The sequence below is a fragment of the Nymphalis io genome, chromosome 9 (assembly GCF_905147045.1).
Source record: "Nymphalis io chromosome 9, ilAglIoxx1.1, whole genome shotgun sequence".
NCBI lineage: Eukaryota > Metazoa > Arthropoda > Insecta > Lepidoptera > Nymphalidae > Nymphalis > Nymphalis io.
The window spans coordinates 189,625-211,412 of NC_065896.1; the positions used below are offsets into that span (position 1 = coordinate 189,625).

A 21,788-nucleotide genomic window follows, 5' to 3' on the forward strand; every position below is an offset into this window, starting at 1 on the left:
GTCTATATGTGAAATATACTGGTCTAAGAGGTTTCTTAGAAGCTGAATCATAATTTATATGGTATAAAAGTGTCATGGCCGAAACCCATCTTATGTCACAGAAATAAATTAAGAAATATACATTTTATTAGTTGTTAAACAAGTGATTGTTTACGTTAGAATATCAGTGTCCAGAACAAACAGAGCTAATTAGCGGTGCGGTGGATAACTAATGCTCGCCCACAACACAATCAGTCCGCTCGCGGGTCGCAGGTCGCAACTCCATTACATCACACTACCCGTTTGCGGAATTTGGGATGGTTATTATGACACAAGCTGTAAAATAATCAACTCTTGATGCAGAACTCGGTGCAGTGACAAGCGGCTCCTCTGATAAGTACTGCCAACAAATAAACTTACAATATTGTTGAAAAAAGTTAAGCTTGATGAGTTTCTTTCTTTATGACAATCAACAAGTAAGTGTAATGCTTCTATGTTGAATAAATATAATATTATTTGATACACTTTGAATAATGAACAAAAAATATATACGCTTCTAACAAAGAATCTTTTTTTATTGGTCATTAAAATAGTATAATTATTATTACAACAAACATTACGTTTACATAAGACGATTAAGTTTTATATAATAATATATGATGATCTAAAAATAACTATAAAAATATAACAAATATCGGCTTACATTTAATAACTTTTTGAGTTGGGACATTTTGACTTGGCGCACGATTAACGCTTCTTTTTAGGCGATTTAAGCCTAAATTCGACGTTGAGCTCGACACGGATAAATCCGTACGATTAAGTTGTTCCCAAACTACGACGGCGATGTCGATTTATTTAGACGTCTGTTTCATTAAAGCAAAAATAAAGAATCATTTAGACAGATTGTTTACTTCTATATAAGTATAATGATGAAGTCCTGCTGCGGCCAAGGGCGGGCGTCCTTATCGTAACTAGTGTTACTATTGTAGAAATATCGAAAATAAAATATACTATTTATTCAAGTATACATGATATTTAAATTTATAAATTGTAAGGAGGTATGAATTGATTTCATGATGGAAACCTGTGTAAGTAGATAAACACGTATTTGGTTGAGCAGAGGCGCCCCAGTACCTAGAACACGTGGATCGTAAAGTAAGCGGTCATTAACTTAATTTCTTATACGTAAGAAAAGTGTAAGTGTCGCAAAAGATTCTGTAACACATGTATCCACCAACTTTCAGTTATGCAGCGTGGTGAAATAAGCACGAAACATACATTGCGTATCGGTTAAGACTCATTTAGTTTTTAACACAAACGTATATTCATTGTATTGCGAGTATAACAGATAGAGCACCATCATGCAAATGTACCTAGTAGTTCTGACTCAAGAGTCACTAAACGCGCTCGAGCTCCACTCCACAGGGTACAAGTGCGCTCGACTCCACAATGTCGTCCGAGAGCTCCAACACACTCGCTGTCACTGATATAGAGAATTGGCCGCTTAAAATACTATAAAACTGCCTTACATCGCCAATGCGACACCAACCTAAGATGTTTCTTTGTGCCTGTAGTTACTTTCTTACTCATACACCCTTCAAGGGTACCAGAATAATACTGTATTGCTGCTTGGCGGAAGAGTAAATGATGAGTGAGTGATACCTGCCACTAGTAGAATATTAATAACTATATAATAATAAAAAAACTTTAATTAATATTTGCACTGTCAGTAAACATATCAGTAAGCTATGATCTAATAATTATCCATAATACATAAAAATAATCTATTTATAAATTAGCTATCCTTTGCTTCGATTCGCATGGCGGCGTAAGGTTGACGCCATGATAGATCACTTAATATATATTTTGATACGTAGCGCTAAGATGTAGCGCTCGGTACACGGTACGGGCTAACTGAGATTTCGAGCGTCAGATGACGTCAGCGTACTTTGTTATTGTAACTGCGTTAATGTGTGCGTGAGATCGGTATATGGGCTCACTTGTTTACAAATATATTATCGTGAGTACCTTGGCACTCACACCATTTTTTATAATAATATGAGTATTTTTTATTTGTTTAAGGAATATATTTTGGTCATCTCAATTAATGGCAGGTAAAAAAGGCAAAAAATGGTAATTATCGCGCATAGACACTGGCAGCTATAGATGCATAAGCTTCTGTTCATACCGTCATGCAAGCCACGCGCTAAGACTATTTAATTGCTTATGATTTCATTTTTTGGATTCAATAAACAGTTTTGTTTAAAAACTCTTCTATATTTCACTTTGAGTCCTGATTCGTGATGTACGAGCAGCAGTATGCGGCTCACCGTTCGTCAACATTTGTCTTGCTCAAATTGAGTACAGGGAGGGGCATTAAACACTACGCCTCTTCGTATCCGTGACGGATCACTCCGCTTCGTAAATATGCGAAATATATTTCAGTGCTGACTGCGAGTGATTCGATCGCAAATCCACATTCATTGTTGAGAACTTAGCGACGTCCCGGTGACTTTAGTCCCTCACAAATTCGTGCTATTATTTTTTTGTTTTTTTTTTTACAGTATTGTGTCTCAACATCTCATGTATAATTATCAGGCTTGCTTTTTAAATAAAATTATGTAAGAAGGTTTGACGAAGAAAACAGCTAATACTTAATAAGGCATTGCAAGAACTATATCAACAGTATGTATTATATAATATACATGTATACAGCGAGTACATAAGGCTAAAACACATATAATAGTCTTACGTACTAATTTAGAGTTACGATGTAATGAAATTCCGATTGAGTTTATCCGAACATCGGCATTCGTAGAGAGTACTATATTTGTTTTATTCTATAAGAATTGTATAATATTCAAGAGTTTGCGTAAACGCTGCTTCATCATTGTCCATAGTTGGGAGTCACGAGAGTAAACACTACCTGCCAAGCTTCAGGCTGTTACTGAAAATTTGTCAATGTAAAAATCAATTAACTTTTATTGCCCCGAGATCTGCAGCATTTTAAGCACCACGAGACCAACGAGGCAATCACTTCTTAATAAGGTAATACAATATAATTATATATCGTTATATTGACAGACGCTCCTCAGTAAAAAAAAATATAATTTTCAAGAAGTTGTGACGTACATTCTACTAAGTGGTAGGGCCTAAGCCTTAGGATGGTATCCGCCTACTTATTTTATATATGACGAAGTTCCGGATGTCGTATTGTTTTTAAAAATAATGACGTCAGCAATGCTGACGTCATCTTCATTACAATCTTCGTTATTCATAGTAGTAATAATTAAACACTACAAGTTCTTCCAATAAACCTTTTATTGAATGAATGTAAATAACAGAGTAGAGCTCCGCACTACTCGGCTACTTGTGCCGGACTGCCCCGTGTAAAGACCACTACTCGTATTTATACCAAACTCGAGAGTGGGGGGCTTTACAAAAATAATCATAAAACATTTTTATAAATTGTGAACATGAACTTAACCTATTTAAAATAATGACTTTAGTAATTATAATTTAAAATAATAATTTTAGAATATTAATTAAATGAAAAGTTTTTATGAAAACATAATTAGACAACGAAAACAAATCATCCCAAATGAATGATTCATTTGAAATGATTTGTTTTTACTAAATAATTGTAACTAGTTTTAAGAGTCACAATATCTTAAGTAACTTAAGCAAATAACTTAAATAAATGATATTGCGCCGATATATATATAAAAAAACAATAACAGGCTTGTTTTTTTATATAAAATAATAGTACTCTGTTACCTAACTACACATGAGAGTGTAGCTCTGTCTAACTCCCAGAAAAATTTGAATTAAAATAATTAATTTATTACAATTAATTAAATAACTAAGTTAACATCTCCACAAAAATTACTGTATAATAGAAGACATACTCGTACGAGTACATCGACGCCAGCCCGATTCCACAGAGCCCGCATGACGTTCCCGCTGCCCCCACATTGCGGGATAGCGATACGTAATAAACCACCCGCGGTTAAACCGAACTCATTTTACATTTGGTCGAGCAGATTTATCTACAGTTTATCGACTAGAATGGTCTGTAACCGACGAATGGCTTTCCATTGAAGAATAAAAGCTCTACAAACTTTATTACCATTGGCTTTGTTAATTTGTCTTCATCATTTATTTACATTATATACATATGAATACTTGTCTTCCAAATCATATTATTGTACATGTTTAAATATACTTAAATACAAGTTATTTCACGTGACTCAATTTACGTCAATTTAAGATTCCTGTAGATAGACACTGCGGTAGTGTCCGTAAATCCTGTTATAATATGTATATGTTTATTTTACAGATATAGCTTAGTGTCAGACTACATTTATGTTTTTCAATGGTTCGGTGATTGTGTCACGAAGTTAATTTTATATTTATAATTTTCGTAGAAATCAAAGAGTGATTTAAAATGCAATTTAATATGCAAGCAATCTATAAGTGTATGTAATAGTTATAGTAAGTTAAAATGTTACACTCCTGCAACGTCGATAAAATTAAAATATAAAAAGTTTTCGCCAACAACATCGCCAATCCCTTTATTCTCTAACCAGCTAAAAGCTTAGAACTTTTAGCTAAAACCTAACCACGCTAACAAGGATTACGTTGCCGGAGACGCTAATGGATGTTGTGATTTGCGAGCTCGCTTCATCACTAAAAACTAGCTTATTCGCACGATTCTCTCGTCATATATATATCAGAATTTGTATTTGAATAACACTTCTCACATTACGTCACTTCTCTACGAAGATATTTTCGGGACTATCGATCATAGACTTCAATGTTTGTTGGTGTGGATCGATACAAACAATTCAATAGAATAGCAATGCTCCGATTGTTTTCAAGTGATTGAGTTAGAGAGACAAAGAATCATAAGAACGAGGCAGGTTTGTATTATGAAAGTGAATGATGTCTGGTATGAACAGGACCGTACTATTTCTAAATATCCAGTCAGTCACGAAACATGCAAAAACTCAATATGCTTTACTGGGGGGTAGGGCTTTGTGCAAACTCGTCTGGGTAGGTACCACATACTCATCAGATTTTCTACCGCAATACAGTAATACTTGGTATTGTTGTGTTCCGGTTTGAAGAGTGGTTGAGCCAGTAATTACAGGCACAAGAGACGTAACATCTTAGTTCACACGCTTGGTGGCGCATTGGCGATGTAAGCGATGGTTAATATTTCTTACAATGTCAATGTCTATGGGTGTTGGTGAGTACTTACCATAAGGTGGCCCATATGCCCGTCCGCCTAACTATACTAAAACAAAAGAAATACAAACACAAACGTCAGAGAAAGTCTCTATAATTTGTAGAAATATGCGGCTACTCTATTCTCGACAGCGACTATAGACTTATAGGATTTAGTGAAGTTACAACTTCGGAATTGGTTTTAGAATCAGTGGAACACTTGTATAAATATATTTATTATATATTTAAAAGATGCATAAATTTATTCAAAATACCTCTCAAGCGAAACAAAGCAGCTCGTTAACGCTGTAGGTATTAACATACAAATATACTTTTAAACAGTACAAATACCTGTACTGTATTTAAGTTTCTTTGACCATATACATAGTTGCTTTGTTTTGCAGGAAACAATATTTCCTCGAAATAGTTCAAAAGTTGCTGCGGCAGACGGCAGACGGGGATTCGATATCGCCTAATAGATTCTAACGTCTTACGTTGCTCATGCCGTTCAGGGAATCGAATCCCTTTTCTATTAGAGAAAGCTAATAACATATGAAAAAATAAATACGGATGAAACGGAATGTAATCCGGTCGCGAGACAAAGTAACGGAGGATTTCTTGTTACTGCGACATATTGTGACGGTCAGCGTTTGTATTGCGAGTGTATCGTATATTGTAGCAAACCTTTTACTTATATTATTATTGCTTATACAATTATTGATATGTATTTGCCTTTTAATAAAATGAAATATTATAAAATAAAGTATAAATGTGCAATGGACATTTATTGGAATTTATTTATTTAAATGGAAGCCGAGATGGCCTAGTGAATCTTAACCGATGATCGTGGGTTCAAACCCGGGCAAGCATCACTTAATTTTTATGTGCTTAATTTGTGTTCATAATTCGCCTCGTGCATAATTCGTCGGTGAAGGAAAACATCGTGAGGAAATCTGCATGTGTCTAATTTCATTGAAATTCTGCCACATGTGTATTCTACTAACCCGCATTGGAGCAGCGTAGTGGAATTAGCTCCAAACCTTCTTCTCAAAGGGGAGAGGAGGCCTTAGCCCGGCAGTGGGACATTAACAGGCTGTTACTGTAAGAGTATTAATCTTATTACAAAATACGAGTAGATAAAATAGCTTAGTAATAATTTATATGTATTACAATTACCTTCCTTGCTGGATATATAAGAGTAAATACAGTTATAAGCGATTATGACTTTTAATTTGCGAAAAAGATTAACTACTGAATTTCGTTTTGTAAAATCAAAATTCAAAAGTGCTTATTGAGTATAAATTGTTTTTTAAAAGTCTTAAGTTCTCATTACTTTATGTGCCTTCAATTGGAAGTAATATAAGTTTGTGTGTGTATTTGGGTATCACCTGCTCGTCAACTATTCTATGATACATTATAATCTTCTGTATCCCTATCTCAATGGCTTGTTAAAAAATCATAGCACTTAATAATAAAAGTAAAGTGTAAACTAAAATAGTGCCCAGTTACGTATTTCTAGTAGTAAGTAAAAATTTGCCAAACAAGAAGTAGTCAGAGGAAAAACCCAATTTATAAAAATATATAAAAGTAGAAAAACCAACACAAATTTCACGAAGCAACGTCACAGAGAGAGGACTTTTCGGAAGCGAAATGTAAAATACAATATGAAAATTATGTATGTAGAAATACGAAGCAATAGTAAATTATTTATATAATTTTCGACGTAGGACCTAAACATATTAAATCGTGAAACGTTTTATCAGCATGAGTATGAGATATTAAAATAAAGTAATAGCACCATAAAATATTTAACAATTTTTACTTATAACAAGTATTTATTTTTAAAGACTGTAATATTCTTTTATATTACAAAATATTACAGTAAAATAAAAACTCAGTCTACCAATAAGACAGTATCAACGTTGACTAAATTGTTCGATGTGTACCCGACTAGCGCTGACCAACAACACAAGCACGAAACAATTCACTGGTGACCACTATTTCATCGTCAAAACTAACAAAACAAAACCTGAATTCTTTCAGCGCGACTTCTCTGTTCATTTATTAATGTCGAAACGTCAAATTCTAAAAAGCAACAGAGAATAAAAGTCGCATTACATAAAATGTCTGCGCCACGAAAATGCATATGTAAGATGTAAAGGGACGACCTACGGCACCATATTTAATGGAAGAAAGCTTCAAGCGATTGCCGCATCTATTGTTATGCGTAAACGTGCTAAATTTATTTAATATATTATTAAAAGTTTTATTCGTCGCTGGTTGTTCATACGCGACTAAGGTTGTACACATTTCTTAAATAAATCACAAATAAAATTGATCGAAAAAATTCAACAAATAATATTGAGTTTGATCTATAAAAGGCATACTTGGTCATGAGATTTAAAGAATTATGTATATAGATTTATATATATATATATATATATATATATATATATATATATATATATATATATATAATTTTATTACGATTTGAATAACTTTGCCAGTGTAAACACAGCCCAGAGGGACCTACTTAGATGGTGACGACGCATTAATAATTAATTATTAAATTAATATATATTAATTAATAACGCACAAACAATCTAAATCTCTAAATAATCTACTTTCCGAAATAAATTAAAATTACGACAACTCTCCTCTACCAGAAGTGGAACCATTACATGCTTCTACTATTTAAGTTAATATTTCGGTTTAAAATACTAAAAGTACATCAAATTACTTTTGTAATAATAAAATAAATAAATTATTTCTCGAGAGCCATCATGTCAATCATTTTACTTTCAGTAAACCAATACTTAATGATTTCCTTAAAATCGTATATTTTCATATGAGTATGACCGTTAAACCGATTTTGGTAACTTTCGGAATTTCCCGAGAGATTTCGCCTTTCTTCTTTACATAAAACAAATTATTCGGTTTACATTAATAATGACTATAACAGGTATTTGCATTACAAAGAACGTCATATAACAGAAGGTTCTTTTCGCGAAATCGTTTGGTATATTTACATAAATGATGTGTTACTAAGCGAAAGGCTTTAAATAATCATTTTTTGTCCCAAGTGATCATATCTGTGACTTTGGTATATTACTTGAATTTACGTGATTTTTAATGTGACATTGTACGCACGACTATACGGGTACGACTATGCGGGTTTTAATTAGACTCTACGAAGACTACTTCTTTATTGACTCCGATTGACAATGTCGTGTGCCAATTTTATGTATTTCTTTAAAGGTGTTATTTGTCAACAATATATAGATGTAAAAGTTCAATGGGCGACGTCTTTAAGAGTAATAGTTTTAACGATACATACAACACAACAATTGACAAAGTCAAACATTGAATGCGGGAATGCAATTATTAAATAAATTAAATTTCATTATGCTTTTTATTCGTCGATGTTATAAGGATTTTGTCCGACTTGTTTCTGACGTAATTTCTGAATTGACACAAAAAGAAATTCTATTGATTTGAGTAGTGTCTATTGGAGATTTAAGCTCTTTCGCACGTCACTCGTACATTTTCAAAAACTGACTACAGGCTATACGGTTTTTCAATGCATGTATCCTTTCATCATGTTTTAGTATACAATATCTCATTCCTCTCAGTCAGCAATGAGGCTCATTTAGTGGATTCAGAGCCGACAAAATCCATTTTAATTCTATATCAGTAGCAGATTGGGGACGGATCCTGAATGAATTCATAATACCGCCGGCTCGGCGTTCAAATAGAATTCGTGATCATCTGTAATTGAGTCCGCATTAAAAACAATCCAATCCCCAAAACCGGTGGTCACACGTTCCGAGCTCTGACTCAAATAACTAATTGCGTCTCTTTACGTCAGCGTAATGTCGATATTTTCACTACAGGATTTCGACGACCCGAGTGTACTTGTATTGAACAAGTGTGTACTTGTATTTAATATGACATTTTGGACCTGGCACGTTGATTGAGATGTAGAAAGAGAGAGAGAGAGAGAAAACGAGGAGGTTGTCTGTTTGTCGCGAGACCGACTACACACAATTTTGTAGTACGTTTAAAATGTATTCACTTTTATATTACGAGACAAAATAAAAAATATTTAGATATATATAGATATATATGTATAGAGAAATGTTTAACAAAAACGCGTGAATAAATATGCGGGGCGTATTGCACGACGCATTATAACAGTACGGGCGAAAGAGATCCGTTAGCAAGTGTTGTATCATCTCAAAGTCATATTAAAATAACCAAGTAACAGTCTGTAAACGTCCCACTGCTGGGCTAAGCCTCATTTCCTATTAAAAAGAAGGTTTAAAGCTTATTCCGCCACGCTTCTCTAATTCACGCAGTAGATGTGTCAAAATTTAATCCTATGCATGCAAGTTTCCTCGCGTCACACCTCACCACGCAAATGAATTAAACACACTTTGAAAATATGAAAAATTATTGGTGCTCGATATTATGTTTTTTATTATTTTTAAATATATTATTATATCATTAATGTATTGTTTTGATAACAGTAACTTTTATGATAAGAATATTACCGAAACCGTAACAGCCTGTGAATGTCCCACTGCTGGGCTAAAGGCCTCGTCTCCTCTTTTTCAGGAGAAGGTTTGGAGCTTACACCACGCTGCTCCAATGCGGGTTGGTGGAAAAACGGGGGTCCTGGTCTCCTTGGTAAGTCGTATATACGTGTCAAAACGTAAATACGACATAAGATGATTTCACTTTGACCAAGAATATTATAATTTATTTAATATACAGCACATTTTCCTTAATATGTATAATTTTGTAAAAATATTTTATTTGTACAACTGATACAATACGACGCGACGCGGTAAATAAATTCGTTTGCTGATTATCGTATTACAGATAGATAATATTGTTCATTATATCAGTTTGAATGGTAATGAAACAGAGCAGTATTTTTCAACTACTTGTAGTAATATCACGCACTACAGAACAAACACTTCGCTGGACTGTTTCAATCCGCACCCTGGCTTGAGAAAACTATTTCAGAGAGGCAAGTGTCAATTTTATTTTAAAATAATTAATAATTTGTGCTTATTTGTTAAATATTTTAATTGATTTTTTCAATTTAATTAAAAACTATAATTAAGATCTGTATACATCTCATTATCTGCCCATGTCCCTCCATGATTTCGATATAAATATAATCGAGTATTACAAGACGAGTATACGCTCGTCTTGTAATCAATTTATAACAGATTTGTTTATATGCATGTAATTAAAATTAACAAAAGCTGATTTTATCAATACAGAGGCCAACAGCTATATTTTATCTTATATTTAATAAATATAAAAATTCACGATTGACACAATTCTGACAGTACTAAATACTAAACTTTTTTAGCTGAAAATAAATTGCTGACTTTTATAATTCGAAACATGCCTCGTCGATGTTAACCAATCCACTGATATCGATGGCAATTTGAATTGCCTAAACAGTTTTTAAATCAAACAAAACAATATAAAATACAATAAACGTTACCTTTATTTCAGTTTCATATTTTTTATTTCATTCCGTTTTGTTATTAATCAAGATACAGATGAAGTAAAACCATATGTCGGTACACGTGGCTTTAAGTAATCGTTCACCAGTGTCAGTGAGCACAGATTTATTTTTGGTGTTGATTCGTTATCTGTCGAGTCAAAGGCCTATTATTTATTTGATTTATATTTATTTTTATCAACCGTTGTTATACGAAACTCCAATACAGATAGTGTATTCCACTTTTTAACAAGTATTTGACACGTGCAGATAAATGATGATATAAAAATGATTTATAAAAAAAAATTAACATTATAAACGAAATGAGGACTTTCTTAACTTAAGCTCTCAAAGTTCAAGCTGGTTTTTGCATTTCTATTATTATATTTAGGCTTTAAACTATATTTTTAAAACGCAAAATGCTCACGCTACCTGTTCGCTACTATGCTATGCTACGCTAAAAAATATAAATCATTTCTTTAACTCATGGTTTGTCGTATTTTAATTGAAAACAAAACAGAGAAATGCCTAAAAGTAATGATTATAAATGTTTTACAAATAACTAAAACAATCATAAAATATGGTGTCCTGGCTCATATATATTAACAGCATAAAATACATAAGAATTATACTTTTCAAGCATAAAATCAATGAATAGTTACTTATACTTGTGTTTTTATCACAGGAACCAGCTTTACCATCTAATTGTCCCAGTGTCAGTGTGGATAGCAAATATTTAGTAGTTATTTCACGCATTAATACGACTATGATTCCTTTTCAAGGTTAAGATATACATCAAGGTAATGGCATTAGCGGCGGTGTTTCGTATCCAGCAAGCACTCGCTGTCATAGCTTCTCTCATGCTGACGGGGTACCTCTTCCCCGAACAGACCATTGTTAACGGTAAAGTTTTTTCTGTATAATTTTTATTATTTTGAATATATATATAATATATATATATATATATATATATATATATAAATATATATATATATATATGTACATTATTATATATAATGTACATATTGGACACATAATTAAGCCAATCCTTGAGTGTATGTACACAGTCTCTGTCAGATGAACAATATACCTAAATTCCAATATTTATTAGACTAGTTTGTTTGTTTAATTAAATATTTAAATATAAACGAAATTAAAATATTGCATCACGTTAATTACATTTTTTAATAACATTCTGCAAAAATAAATAATGAAAAAGCTTGTTCACCAATCATTTGTTTCCGACTTATCGGCTTACATTTCTTCCATGTCCAATTATATGAGAAGAATTGACCGCTTAATATCAGGTCGCCTTTATACATATCCCTTATTTATTACAAATATACATATACTAAAGTTAAAAAATCTCTCTTTCTATCTATTTCCTCCTACGTCACGACTGAATCACTGAGCCTATCGTAATAGAATTTGACAATTAGGGAGTCTCAACAGGGGTTTTGTCCTGGATAAGGATAAAAGCATAAAAAATAAAATATATAAATAAATAAAAATATCGGTACATATTTATTCGTTTAATATTTTTTCATCAACAGATTTCGATGAATATGATTTCATAATAGTGGGTGGTGGATCAGCCGGGAGTGTGATCGCCGACAAACTGTCTGAGTATCCGCAGTACAAGGTGCTGGTTATCGAAGCCGGGGATGACCCACCTATCGAATCAGTCGTGAGTTTTCATTACCTTTACAATTGAAGTGGAATTTTTTTTAAAAATTATTTAACATCAAACTGCGACAGCCAAATGCAAATTACACATTATACTGGGAACAGGGCTGCAGTCTCAGTCATAGGAGACAGGCGAAGATGAAAACGGCTTTACTTATTTCCTTCCAAATTTTGATTTGGGCCACCCATGGATTGAACCACGACACCTCATGCTTACCGTGCAAACAATTAACCGTCAATCCTACAATCACATTTTTAAAGTTCTATCAAACTATCAATTTATTAAAAAAAAAATATACTTTTCAGTTACCGGGCATGTTTTCGTACTTACCAAGAACAAAATACGACTGGAACTACACGTCCGTTAACGACAACCGTACAGCACAAACTCATACGAGTAAATCATTAAATCTTACATCCGGACATGTTCTCGGCGGTGGTAGTTCTATGAATTACATGTTTTACGTGCGTGGGTGTCCGGACGATTACGATTCCTGGGCAAAAGTGGTGAATGATTCTTCTTGGAACTATAACGAAGTCTACCCATTTTTTATTAAAAGTGAAAGATTAGAAAATAAAGAAATACTAAATTCACAATATAGACATTTTCACGGCGTTAACGGTTTCTTGGGAGTTACAAGAGGAGAGGACCGAGAGCAAACGCGCAAATACTTAGGAGCTTTTAGAGAATTAGGTCACCGCGTACTGTTAGATATAAATGGTAAAAGCAGATTAGGTTACACGATACCATTATTTACCATTGCTAATAATATGAGACAAACTACTGCATACACAAATTTAGGCAGAAACAAACATCGGACAAATCTTCACGTTTTAAAAAAAACCTTTGTGACAAAAATATTATTCGATGAGAATAACAATGCAATTGGCGTTAAAGCATTAACAGAGGATGATAAGCTGATAACAATCAAAGCAAACAGAGAAGTTATAATAACAGCAGGAGCAATAAATACTCCTAAGCTACTTATGCTCTCAGGCATTGGACCGAAAAACCATTTACAATCTCTAAATATTAAAGTAAGAAGCGATCTACCGGTCGGTATGAACTACCAAGACCATCCAATCACTTTTGCTGCGATTAAAATGGAAAAATCGCAAACGCAACCACCACCGAGTGATCCTCACAAGCCTTTACCCTCTTTCGTCGGCTACGTTGCTCTGAATGACTCGAGTACGTGTCCCGATTATCAAGCACTCCATTTTATTTTTCCAAGTAACTCCGAATTACCGTATCAACTTTGCATATTTAATTTCGGTTTTGATAAGACTGTTTGTCAGAATTTGATAAAAGCCAGTAAAAACCGTATCATATTATTAGCAAACGTAAGCGTACTACGGCCCAAGTCTCGTGGAAGAGTTCTGTTACGGAGCACGAATCCAAAAGACTCTCCAATCGTTCACGCTAAAATATTTTCAGATGAAACCGATCTAACAAACTTGGCAAGTTACTTGGAAGATTATTTAAAAGTCCTGAACACGACATATTTTATGGACGTGAATGCTGAATTCGTCGACCTTGAACTTGAACAATGCAAAGGGCTAAGATTTGGTAGTACGGAATATTGGAAGTGTTACATTGAATGTACGATTTTGACCATGTGCCACTACTCGGGTACGTGCGCTATGGGGTCAGTTGTGGACAGCCAGCTGCGAGTATTCAACGTGAACCGGCTACGAGTCGGCGACACGAGTGTTATGCCCAGAATCACAAGTGGGAACACTAACGTTCCTGCTATAATGATTGCAGAGAAGCTCTCTCATATGATAAAACAGTTATATGCTGATCAATAATAATTATTAAGTTAAATTTTAAGAAATTGGTAATAAAATGTAAATTATAATAAAGTTATAATGTAAGCGAACTAATTTCAGTACCATTTCCAGAGTTCATGTCATAATTTATATAATATAAATATATAAATAAATTTCCAATAACGTGACTACGAGTCCATAATGAGTGTTAAATTGTTAAAGTGATTTTTATGAATCCTAATGATTATTTATAATTGATTTTATTGATACATTTTTTTAAATAGTTTTTTTTATTATTTAATTATAAAATGGTATTAAAGATGTCATGTATGAAGAGGTGATGTATTTAAACAATTCTTAAATAACATTTTGTGTTCTAAATACATATATGAAAATTTTAATATATCTACTACCATTTAATTATAATAATACACGAAGACGATACTATATCTATTTGGACAATATTCTAATAAATTACATAAACGTAAGATACATACTATACGAGAAACGAGAAACACACTTAATAGTTTGAGTGTTACAGTTTTAAACATACATAAATTGCCACATAAATAATTATTCAAAACACGCTTCCAAATAAACATCCATCAAACAAACAGGGTTCGGTCGATATGTTTAAAGTGAAAAGTTAACAAATATATGCACAAGCATGCAGTACAACACACAGAGCCAGCTGTATTTGTTTCAACTACAAACATTTGCTCGGGAATTTCAACGTAGTTTACAGTGCTTCCAACTAATAAGATCTGTTTGTACCTTCATAGTCTGCGGTTCGGTTCTACTCAGAACAGAAGCGATAGAGATTAACTGCTAGAAGCTTCGACGCATATTAAGCACAGTATTAGTCTTTACGCGAGAAAATAAAAATATCTTGCTATGTACTGGACGAAGAGCGCGTTGAAAGGATTATGCATTTCATATAACAGGATTGCGTACAGATTTTGTTTAAAGAAATATTTTAAATTACTACAATACAATCTTAAAAATCCTTTTTTTATACGATTATCACCGATTGATACAATTGGTTCCGATCTAATTTAATTACATGTTCGAACGTATATTATATGATGATCATCTATTCTCGTGTGACTCTTATGTTACTTTTGTATATGTATAATTAGTTTGTATTCCTTGCGTTTACTAATTGCTCTGTCAATACTTTCAATGTATATAAGGTGATCGGTAAAATACTTCAACATTACACGTAACATTGAAATGCACGTCAGACAAATATTAAATAATAAGTATGAAATATCAAACGACTTGTACTGTAACAACGTCGTCGCGAGAATATTTTGTTTTCGAATCACGACAACCATTCCTTTGTATCAGTGTCGTCGACTTTCAACAGAGGGTTGCAACTTTGATTTAGATTTACGACGAATACAACTATAGTTTTAAATATATTTACGAGTTGTGAGATGGAGTGCGAGATTGTTGAGTATTCTCCCGATACATAGTAAAAATATGTATTGCTCAAATAAACGAACAACACTACTTTTCTTAACACTTGTTATATTATTAAGACATCAATATTTTAAATCGTTAACTTAAATTGTTGTAACATATTTTTTCCCAGTGAACTTTTACAAGTTCTTGTAAACTGACAATGATTGTTCTATTCGACTCTACCAGAAAGGCATCAAAATGCCTCTGCTCGCACAATACCAGTCGCTGTAAAATTTTAGCAATTTCGTCGAAATAGTTAATTGAATATATTATGAAGTAAGTGTACCCCTCGACAGCGCCCCGAGGGACGCGCGATCGCAACTTCACCCGATAAAAGCAAGCGCGGATAATTATTTTACGTTACATATTTTCTTACGATTAACATCATTGCGGATTCCGAGGAGCTCAGATTTCCCACGGGAACATGGGAATTTTCCTTTTAGCGGCGTATACGTCAGGCGCGATGAAGCTGGAGCGATATTTATTGGATACTAGCCGCTAGCTGCGACTTCATTTGTCTTTAATATAGTCTCGACTGGATATGAGAGCGATATATTACGAGGTTAACATTTTTTCATCTATATAAAAATTCCATCCTCACTTCCCACGTGTACAATTACCAGTAGGGCTTCTTATAGACCTCGACCAAATCAAGATGCACTCGTACTGTACGTATAACCAACGTCTTTTTTCATACACAAATATCCTTTAATATTTTTAAGCTTCGGAAAGTACTTAAAGCATTTGGTCCAGCGTCTGAATTGTCTGCAGTCTGTACAGAGACTGCACTTGTGTTTGCCGACATACTTGTACAGTATAATGCTTCACAGTTGGCCAACGGTAGAGACATCATAATTTATATTTAGTAGTAGTAGAGCTTTGTGCAAGCTCGTCTGGGTAGGTACTACCCACTCGTCAGATAATCTACCGCAAAACAGCAGTACTTGGTACTGTTGTGTTGCGGTTTGAAGGGTGAGTGAGCCAGTGTCATCACAGGTACAAGGGACATAACATCTTAGTTCCCAAGGTTGGTGGCGCATTGTCAATGTAAGCGATGGTTAACATTTCTTAAAATGGCAATGTCTATGAGCGTTGGTGACCACTCACCATCAGGTGGCCCGTATGCTCGACCGCCTTTATATTCTATAAAAAAAAATTATAAAACCATTGGATCAAATATGAAAGTGGCAGTTTTATTAATAGCAAACTATAATATTTTACCACCAAGCTGTAATAGCGAGTATTGTAGATTTCAAGGTTGACCGAGCCTGTGTAACTACAGACACAATGATTATGAACGGTTTGTCCATTTGTCAGTCATTTTAAATAAAAAAAAAAAAATAATAAAACTAAATTTAAATTTTTAAACTTGTAAATTTCACACGAAAGTATTTCAATACGATATCGGGATCAATATTCAACCTCGCTCTCGAAACATTTACACAGTGACGTCACAGCGATATGACTGCGATAGGGAATAGGATTTTTATTTTTCGCAAAATTTGTATCAGATCGCACATTTAGAGCGCGGATATCTGTAACGAATACACAACTGCGTGTAAACATATTATGATTGCAAGCGAAATGTTAAAATAAAATCCCGCAGTGCGAATTAGTCCTCAAATAGATTTGTGTCACATTATAAATGCATAGTTGAATTTTTCAGAACGATATGAAACTATATTTAATGAGTAGGAATTCATAGTATAATTAGAGTTAATCTCACAAAGCGCACGATCACAGTCCCCAACGAATTCATAATACCTCGTCGCTCAAACGGAATACTTAATCATATGTAATCGAGCCTCCAGTGCGGCAATCGCCCCGCCTGCTTTAGTTATCCACCGCAATGCCAATGAACACTATCGAACTGGACATATATGTATCAAATGACTGACTAGCTGGTCTAGCGGCGAGCTGGTAAGGCTGCAAGCTCGAGGTTTTTTTATGTTATAGGCAGGCGGACGAGCAAATAGGACACCTGATGGTAAGTGGTCACTATGGCGATGTAAGAAATTATAATCATTCCTTACATCGGCAATGCGGCACCAACCTTGGGAACTGAGATGTTATGCTCCTTGTGCATGTCGAGAAATTCTTGTTCTTCTGTCGGTATTTCTTTGATCGCGGTAAAGCGCGTCTTGCGATCTTGTGTTTTAGCGATTTTAATGTTATCTTTATAACATATATAGAATAAATCAGATATCCCTCGATGGACGTCCCATTAAGATTTGATACTAAGATAAAGTTAATTACTACAAAGTAAAACAAGTAAGTGACAATTTTATTTTATTATTCCTGAGGGCTTTATCCCGGCCTCGTGCTCGATATGCATAGCAGACATTCATTATATAAATATTGCTAAATATGCTTTATACTTTGAGGGTTGAGTGTAATAATTAAAGACACATTATATAATACCGTTACAAATATGTCTCGCAGAGCCCGTGTCTACGGCGGCTACGGCGAAGTGAATAAAATGATCTATGTTCTACGACTTGACTGATTTTTGACAGATTTATACCTTGTAGTTTTATTCGATTTAATAAAACTATAAACACATACCCAGTGAATTAGCAATTGCGAATACAACCGACAATTTCGCTAAACGAGTCCCGGAATCCCGGGATAATCCGAACAATAGTGAAGCACCGTTATCATAACAACAGAACAACGACTTCGGAAGTGGCATCTCTATCAAAGTCGTCCAGTCTAAGAGCTCGCGTCGACAACGGACGATGAGAACGTCTCTTTATATAGTTAACAGAACTACCGATTTTAAAAGTAGTTCATAATCATAACAGTATAAACGTAATATATATAACACAGAATGCGAGCCCTTCGTAAGGAAATGGTGGTATTTCTGATAGCTTGTTCATTGACCTTAACGAGCACGTAACTATGCGCGGACGGAGCTCGCGTCGTTAACACGCAGCGCTAATGGCTTTCCAATATAAATATTATTTGCAATCCCGGCCGAATCCCGGACCCTGGGATCGGTTATTACCGGCTTTGTACAAAACCAATCATCATCCGTTCATATCAAACTGTTCCACCGCTTATTTATTTTACATATTGCTCAATATCGTGGAGTTGAGACGACGACGATCGTTTACTGATTATATCTAAGTGTACCGCGAGCTTTAGTAATTATTGTTATTGAAATATTATATATCAACTACAGAAACTATTTATGACTACCAGTTTGTATATGTGAGCGTAAAAATCCTATAAAATTACCTGTTTGTCACAGTCGTTCAAGCAAAAAGATTTCAATCGTCTATTTATCTTTTTTTTTATATAAAGTAAAAGCGACAACCCAACTGGGACATTTTTCTTTTTAATATTGAGACGTAATAAAGGCCTTAAAGGTATTGAGTACTAAAAGCTGAATAGCGTGACCCGCTGTAATTACACATTATTTATATAATATTATTGTTCCACGCAGGTAAGGTCGCAATAGCAGTACTTATTGATACTAAGCTATACCGTTTATTTCGCTTTGTTCATTTTGCAGTAATTAACAGCTATATGTAAAAGATCTTCTTTAAATACTCTCTTCTCTCACCTTAATTCCTCGAATACACCGCGTCACTCACTAGCTCAAATTGCTCCGTAGCCAAGTGACTTAAGAACAAATCAAAAAACTGTTTTTTATGTTAAAGATAGGCGGACGACCTAACCAGGCGACGTTGCACAAAGCCCTACCATACAGAAAATTAAAAAAATTGATTGTCGCATTTGTAATATAAATAACATTGTACCTCATAAAAAATGAGGCACAATGTTATTTATATTACAAATGCACAACAATAACACAGCCTTATTACTTCAATGTAAGCGACCACTGGCTAAAGTCAGTACGTTGGTCCGCTTTCAATAATACTTTTGTAACGTACTAGTATCGTTAGTGTTCCGCTCGCTCTGCGCTCGTAACGCTTCATCCGTCTTATTTCACCTCAAAGTGTCGGCAAAGTCCCGCTACTATTGTTATTAGGTGCGATAAAAAAACTTAGCTCATAAATCGTTATATTTACGACGAAAACATGTTTTCTTACATTTTCTGCTTCAATAATGCTAGAATGTCAATTCATATCGGTAAAATAGAAAATATATATTTAAATTACACTATACATTAAAATACTATTATTACCTAAGAACTACAAGAACATAGACAGTTGGTCGGCACGGCACTTCAGTATCAATGTCGTTATTACAATCTTAATAATACCAACGTTAACAATAAATATTGCTTTTATTGCATCGCCGTATAAAATAATAAATTATAATGCCTTAGAGCTCGTGTGATTTGGTAAACACATATTACAGTGCGCAGGTGTGTGCGTGTACCTCACTCACCTCAACTTACCTGATAATCCGACGGACCGTGAAGCCGATACGACCGGAGGAAGAGATGAAGCTCAGGTCTATCGGCTTTACGTGCTCTCCGAGACACGGAAGTGTAACGATGTAACATTTCGGAATTTTGAATTGTAACAGTTTGGAGTTGGTAACATTACTACCTCCGAACTGTTACATTTAATCTTATATTGGGATGAACTGATATTTGAACCCAGGCCTCGGAAATCGGCAGCCTTATCATTAGATCGAAACAGTAACCACACATAAGATCAAAAGTAAATTTATAATCTCGAATTAAATTACAAATAAATGTTTGATATAATTCAACTTCAATTTTTCCATCATTAGCCAAGAATAATAGAGATGGTAATCCGTTGAATGTAAGACAAAGTGAGGATCACCACGCCATTAATAAACAAGTTATTTGCTTCGCAATTATTCCGTTTAATTAGCTTTAATCCAACCCCCGGCATTGTGTTAACTGACTTTTATTATCGAGATTGCAATTTGTTATATTAATTGCTTAGGAAAATATATTATAACAAAAGAAATAAAAGTATCAAAACTGCCGTGGTGGATGAAGTCGGTGAAACCAGATTATCAACCGACTTGCTCGATCGACTTTAAATAAAATAAGTTACAGCAGTACTTGTATCGTAAATACATATCTTATAATAGTAAAACAGTACAGTCTGTAAAGGTCCCACTGCTGGGCGAAAACCTCCCCTCCTCTAGAGAAGAAAGTTTTGGTACTTATTCAACCAAGCTTCTCCAATGTGGGTTAGTGAATACACACGTGACAGATTTTCATTCAACATGTACAGTGCCGCAGGGTTCCTCACCGAGCACGAGATGAGCTCTACACAAATTATGATAATTCAGTGGCGCTCGCCCGGAGTTAACCTACGAAAATTGCACTTCGGTTACTAACCTCTTCTCTAACCACTGGCCATAAGCAATCACGTGCTACGGTACGCCTTATATAATTACGATTTTTTTTAAAACGACCTTGACGTTTTATAACATATTTTCATTCGTATTACTGTATCTCATCGTCGAAAAAAATGTTTCGCCTCTCCGGAATACGTAATCTTATAAAGATAAAATTTTATACACGTCCAACAATTTCCGACATAAAAAGTTTGAAAAAACGGAAATAATTGCGAAGCGAGCGAACTCATACATATGCACAGAGGTCTATTTACGAAACACTGAGAGCTGCTCGCGTTAGATATTATATTTAATCCGCCGTCTCGGTTATTATTGTATTATTTAATGCAGCCTTAACAGTAGACGTAGCTTCTTGTAATATCAAGAACTTACGATAAGTTATACTTTTTACTTGCTGATATGCTAATTTATTGCTAACTTTTGCAAGCCCGTCTGGGTAGGCACCACCCACTCATCACATATTCTACCGCCAAATAGCAATACATAGTATTAATGTATTCTGGTTGGAATTGTAAGTGAACCAGTGTTACTACAGGCACAAGGGACATCTTAGTTCCCAAGGTTGATGGCGCATTGGCGATGTAAGGTATGGTTACCATCTCCCCGTCCGCCTAGCTATATTGTAAATAAAATAATGAGAAGAAATACCCGCTGGATGTTTGTTTGTCACAAAAAATTTCATTTTCAATTCAGCCGACGTGATTAAAGCGAAGTCGAACTTTCAAGAAAAAATATCAATTAAAAAGCCGGTAATATAAATAAACAGATCACATTAACTGGAAACTACAACACTACAGTTATATACATGTACTAATTA

General features: G+C 34.3%; 2 protein-coding genes across 2 annotated transcripts in view; one reads left to right on the forward strand and one right to left on the reverse strand.

The window, feature by feature from the left end:
* The window catches only part of LOC126770466 (beta-1,4-N-acetylgalactosaminyltransferase bre-4-like), a 266,346-nt gene that overhangs the window by 89,434 nt on the left and 155,124 nt on the right, over window positions 1-21,788 (reverse strand). The gene's annotated exons all lie outside the window — the stretch shown is intronic.
* On the forward strand, window positions 11,536-14,230 carry LOC126770870 (ecdysone oxidase-like). Its single transcript, XM_050490477.1, has 3 exons — window positions 11,536-11,635; window positions 12,286-12,419; window positions 12,725-14,230. The coding sequence occupies exons 1-3, from the start codon at window positions 11,536-11,538 to the stop codon at window positions 14,228-14,230; spliced, it is 1,740 nt and encodes a 579-aa protein (XP_050346434.1).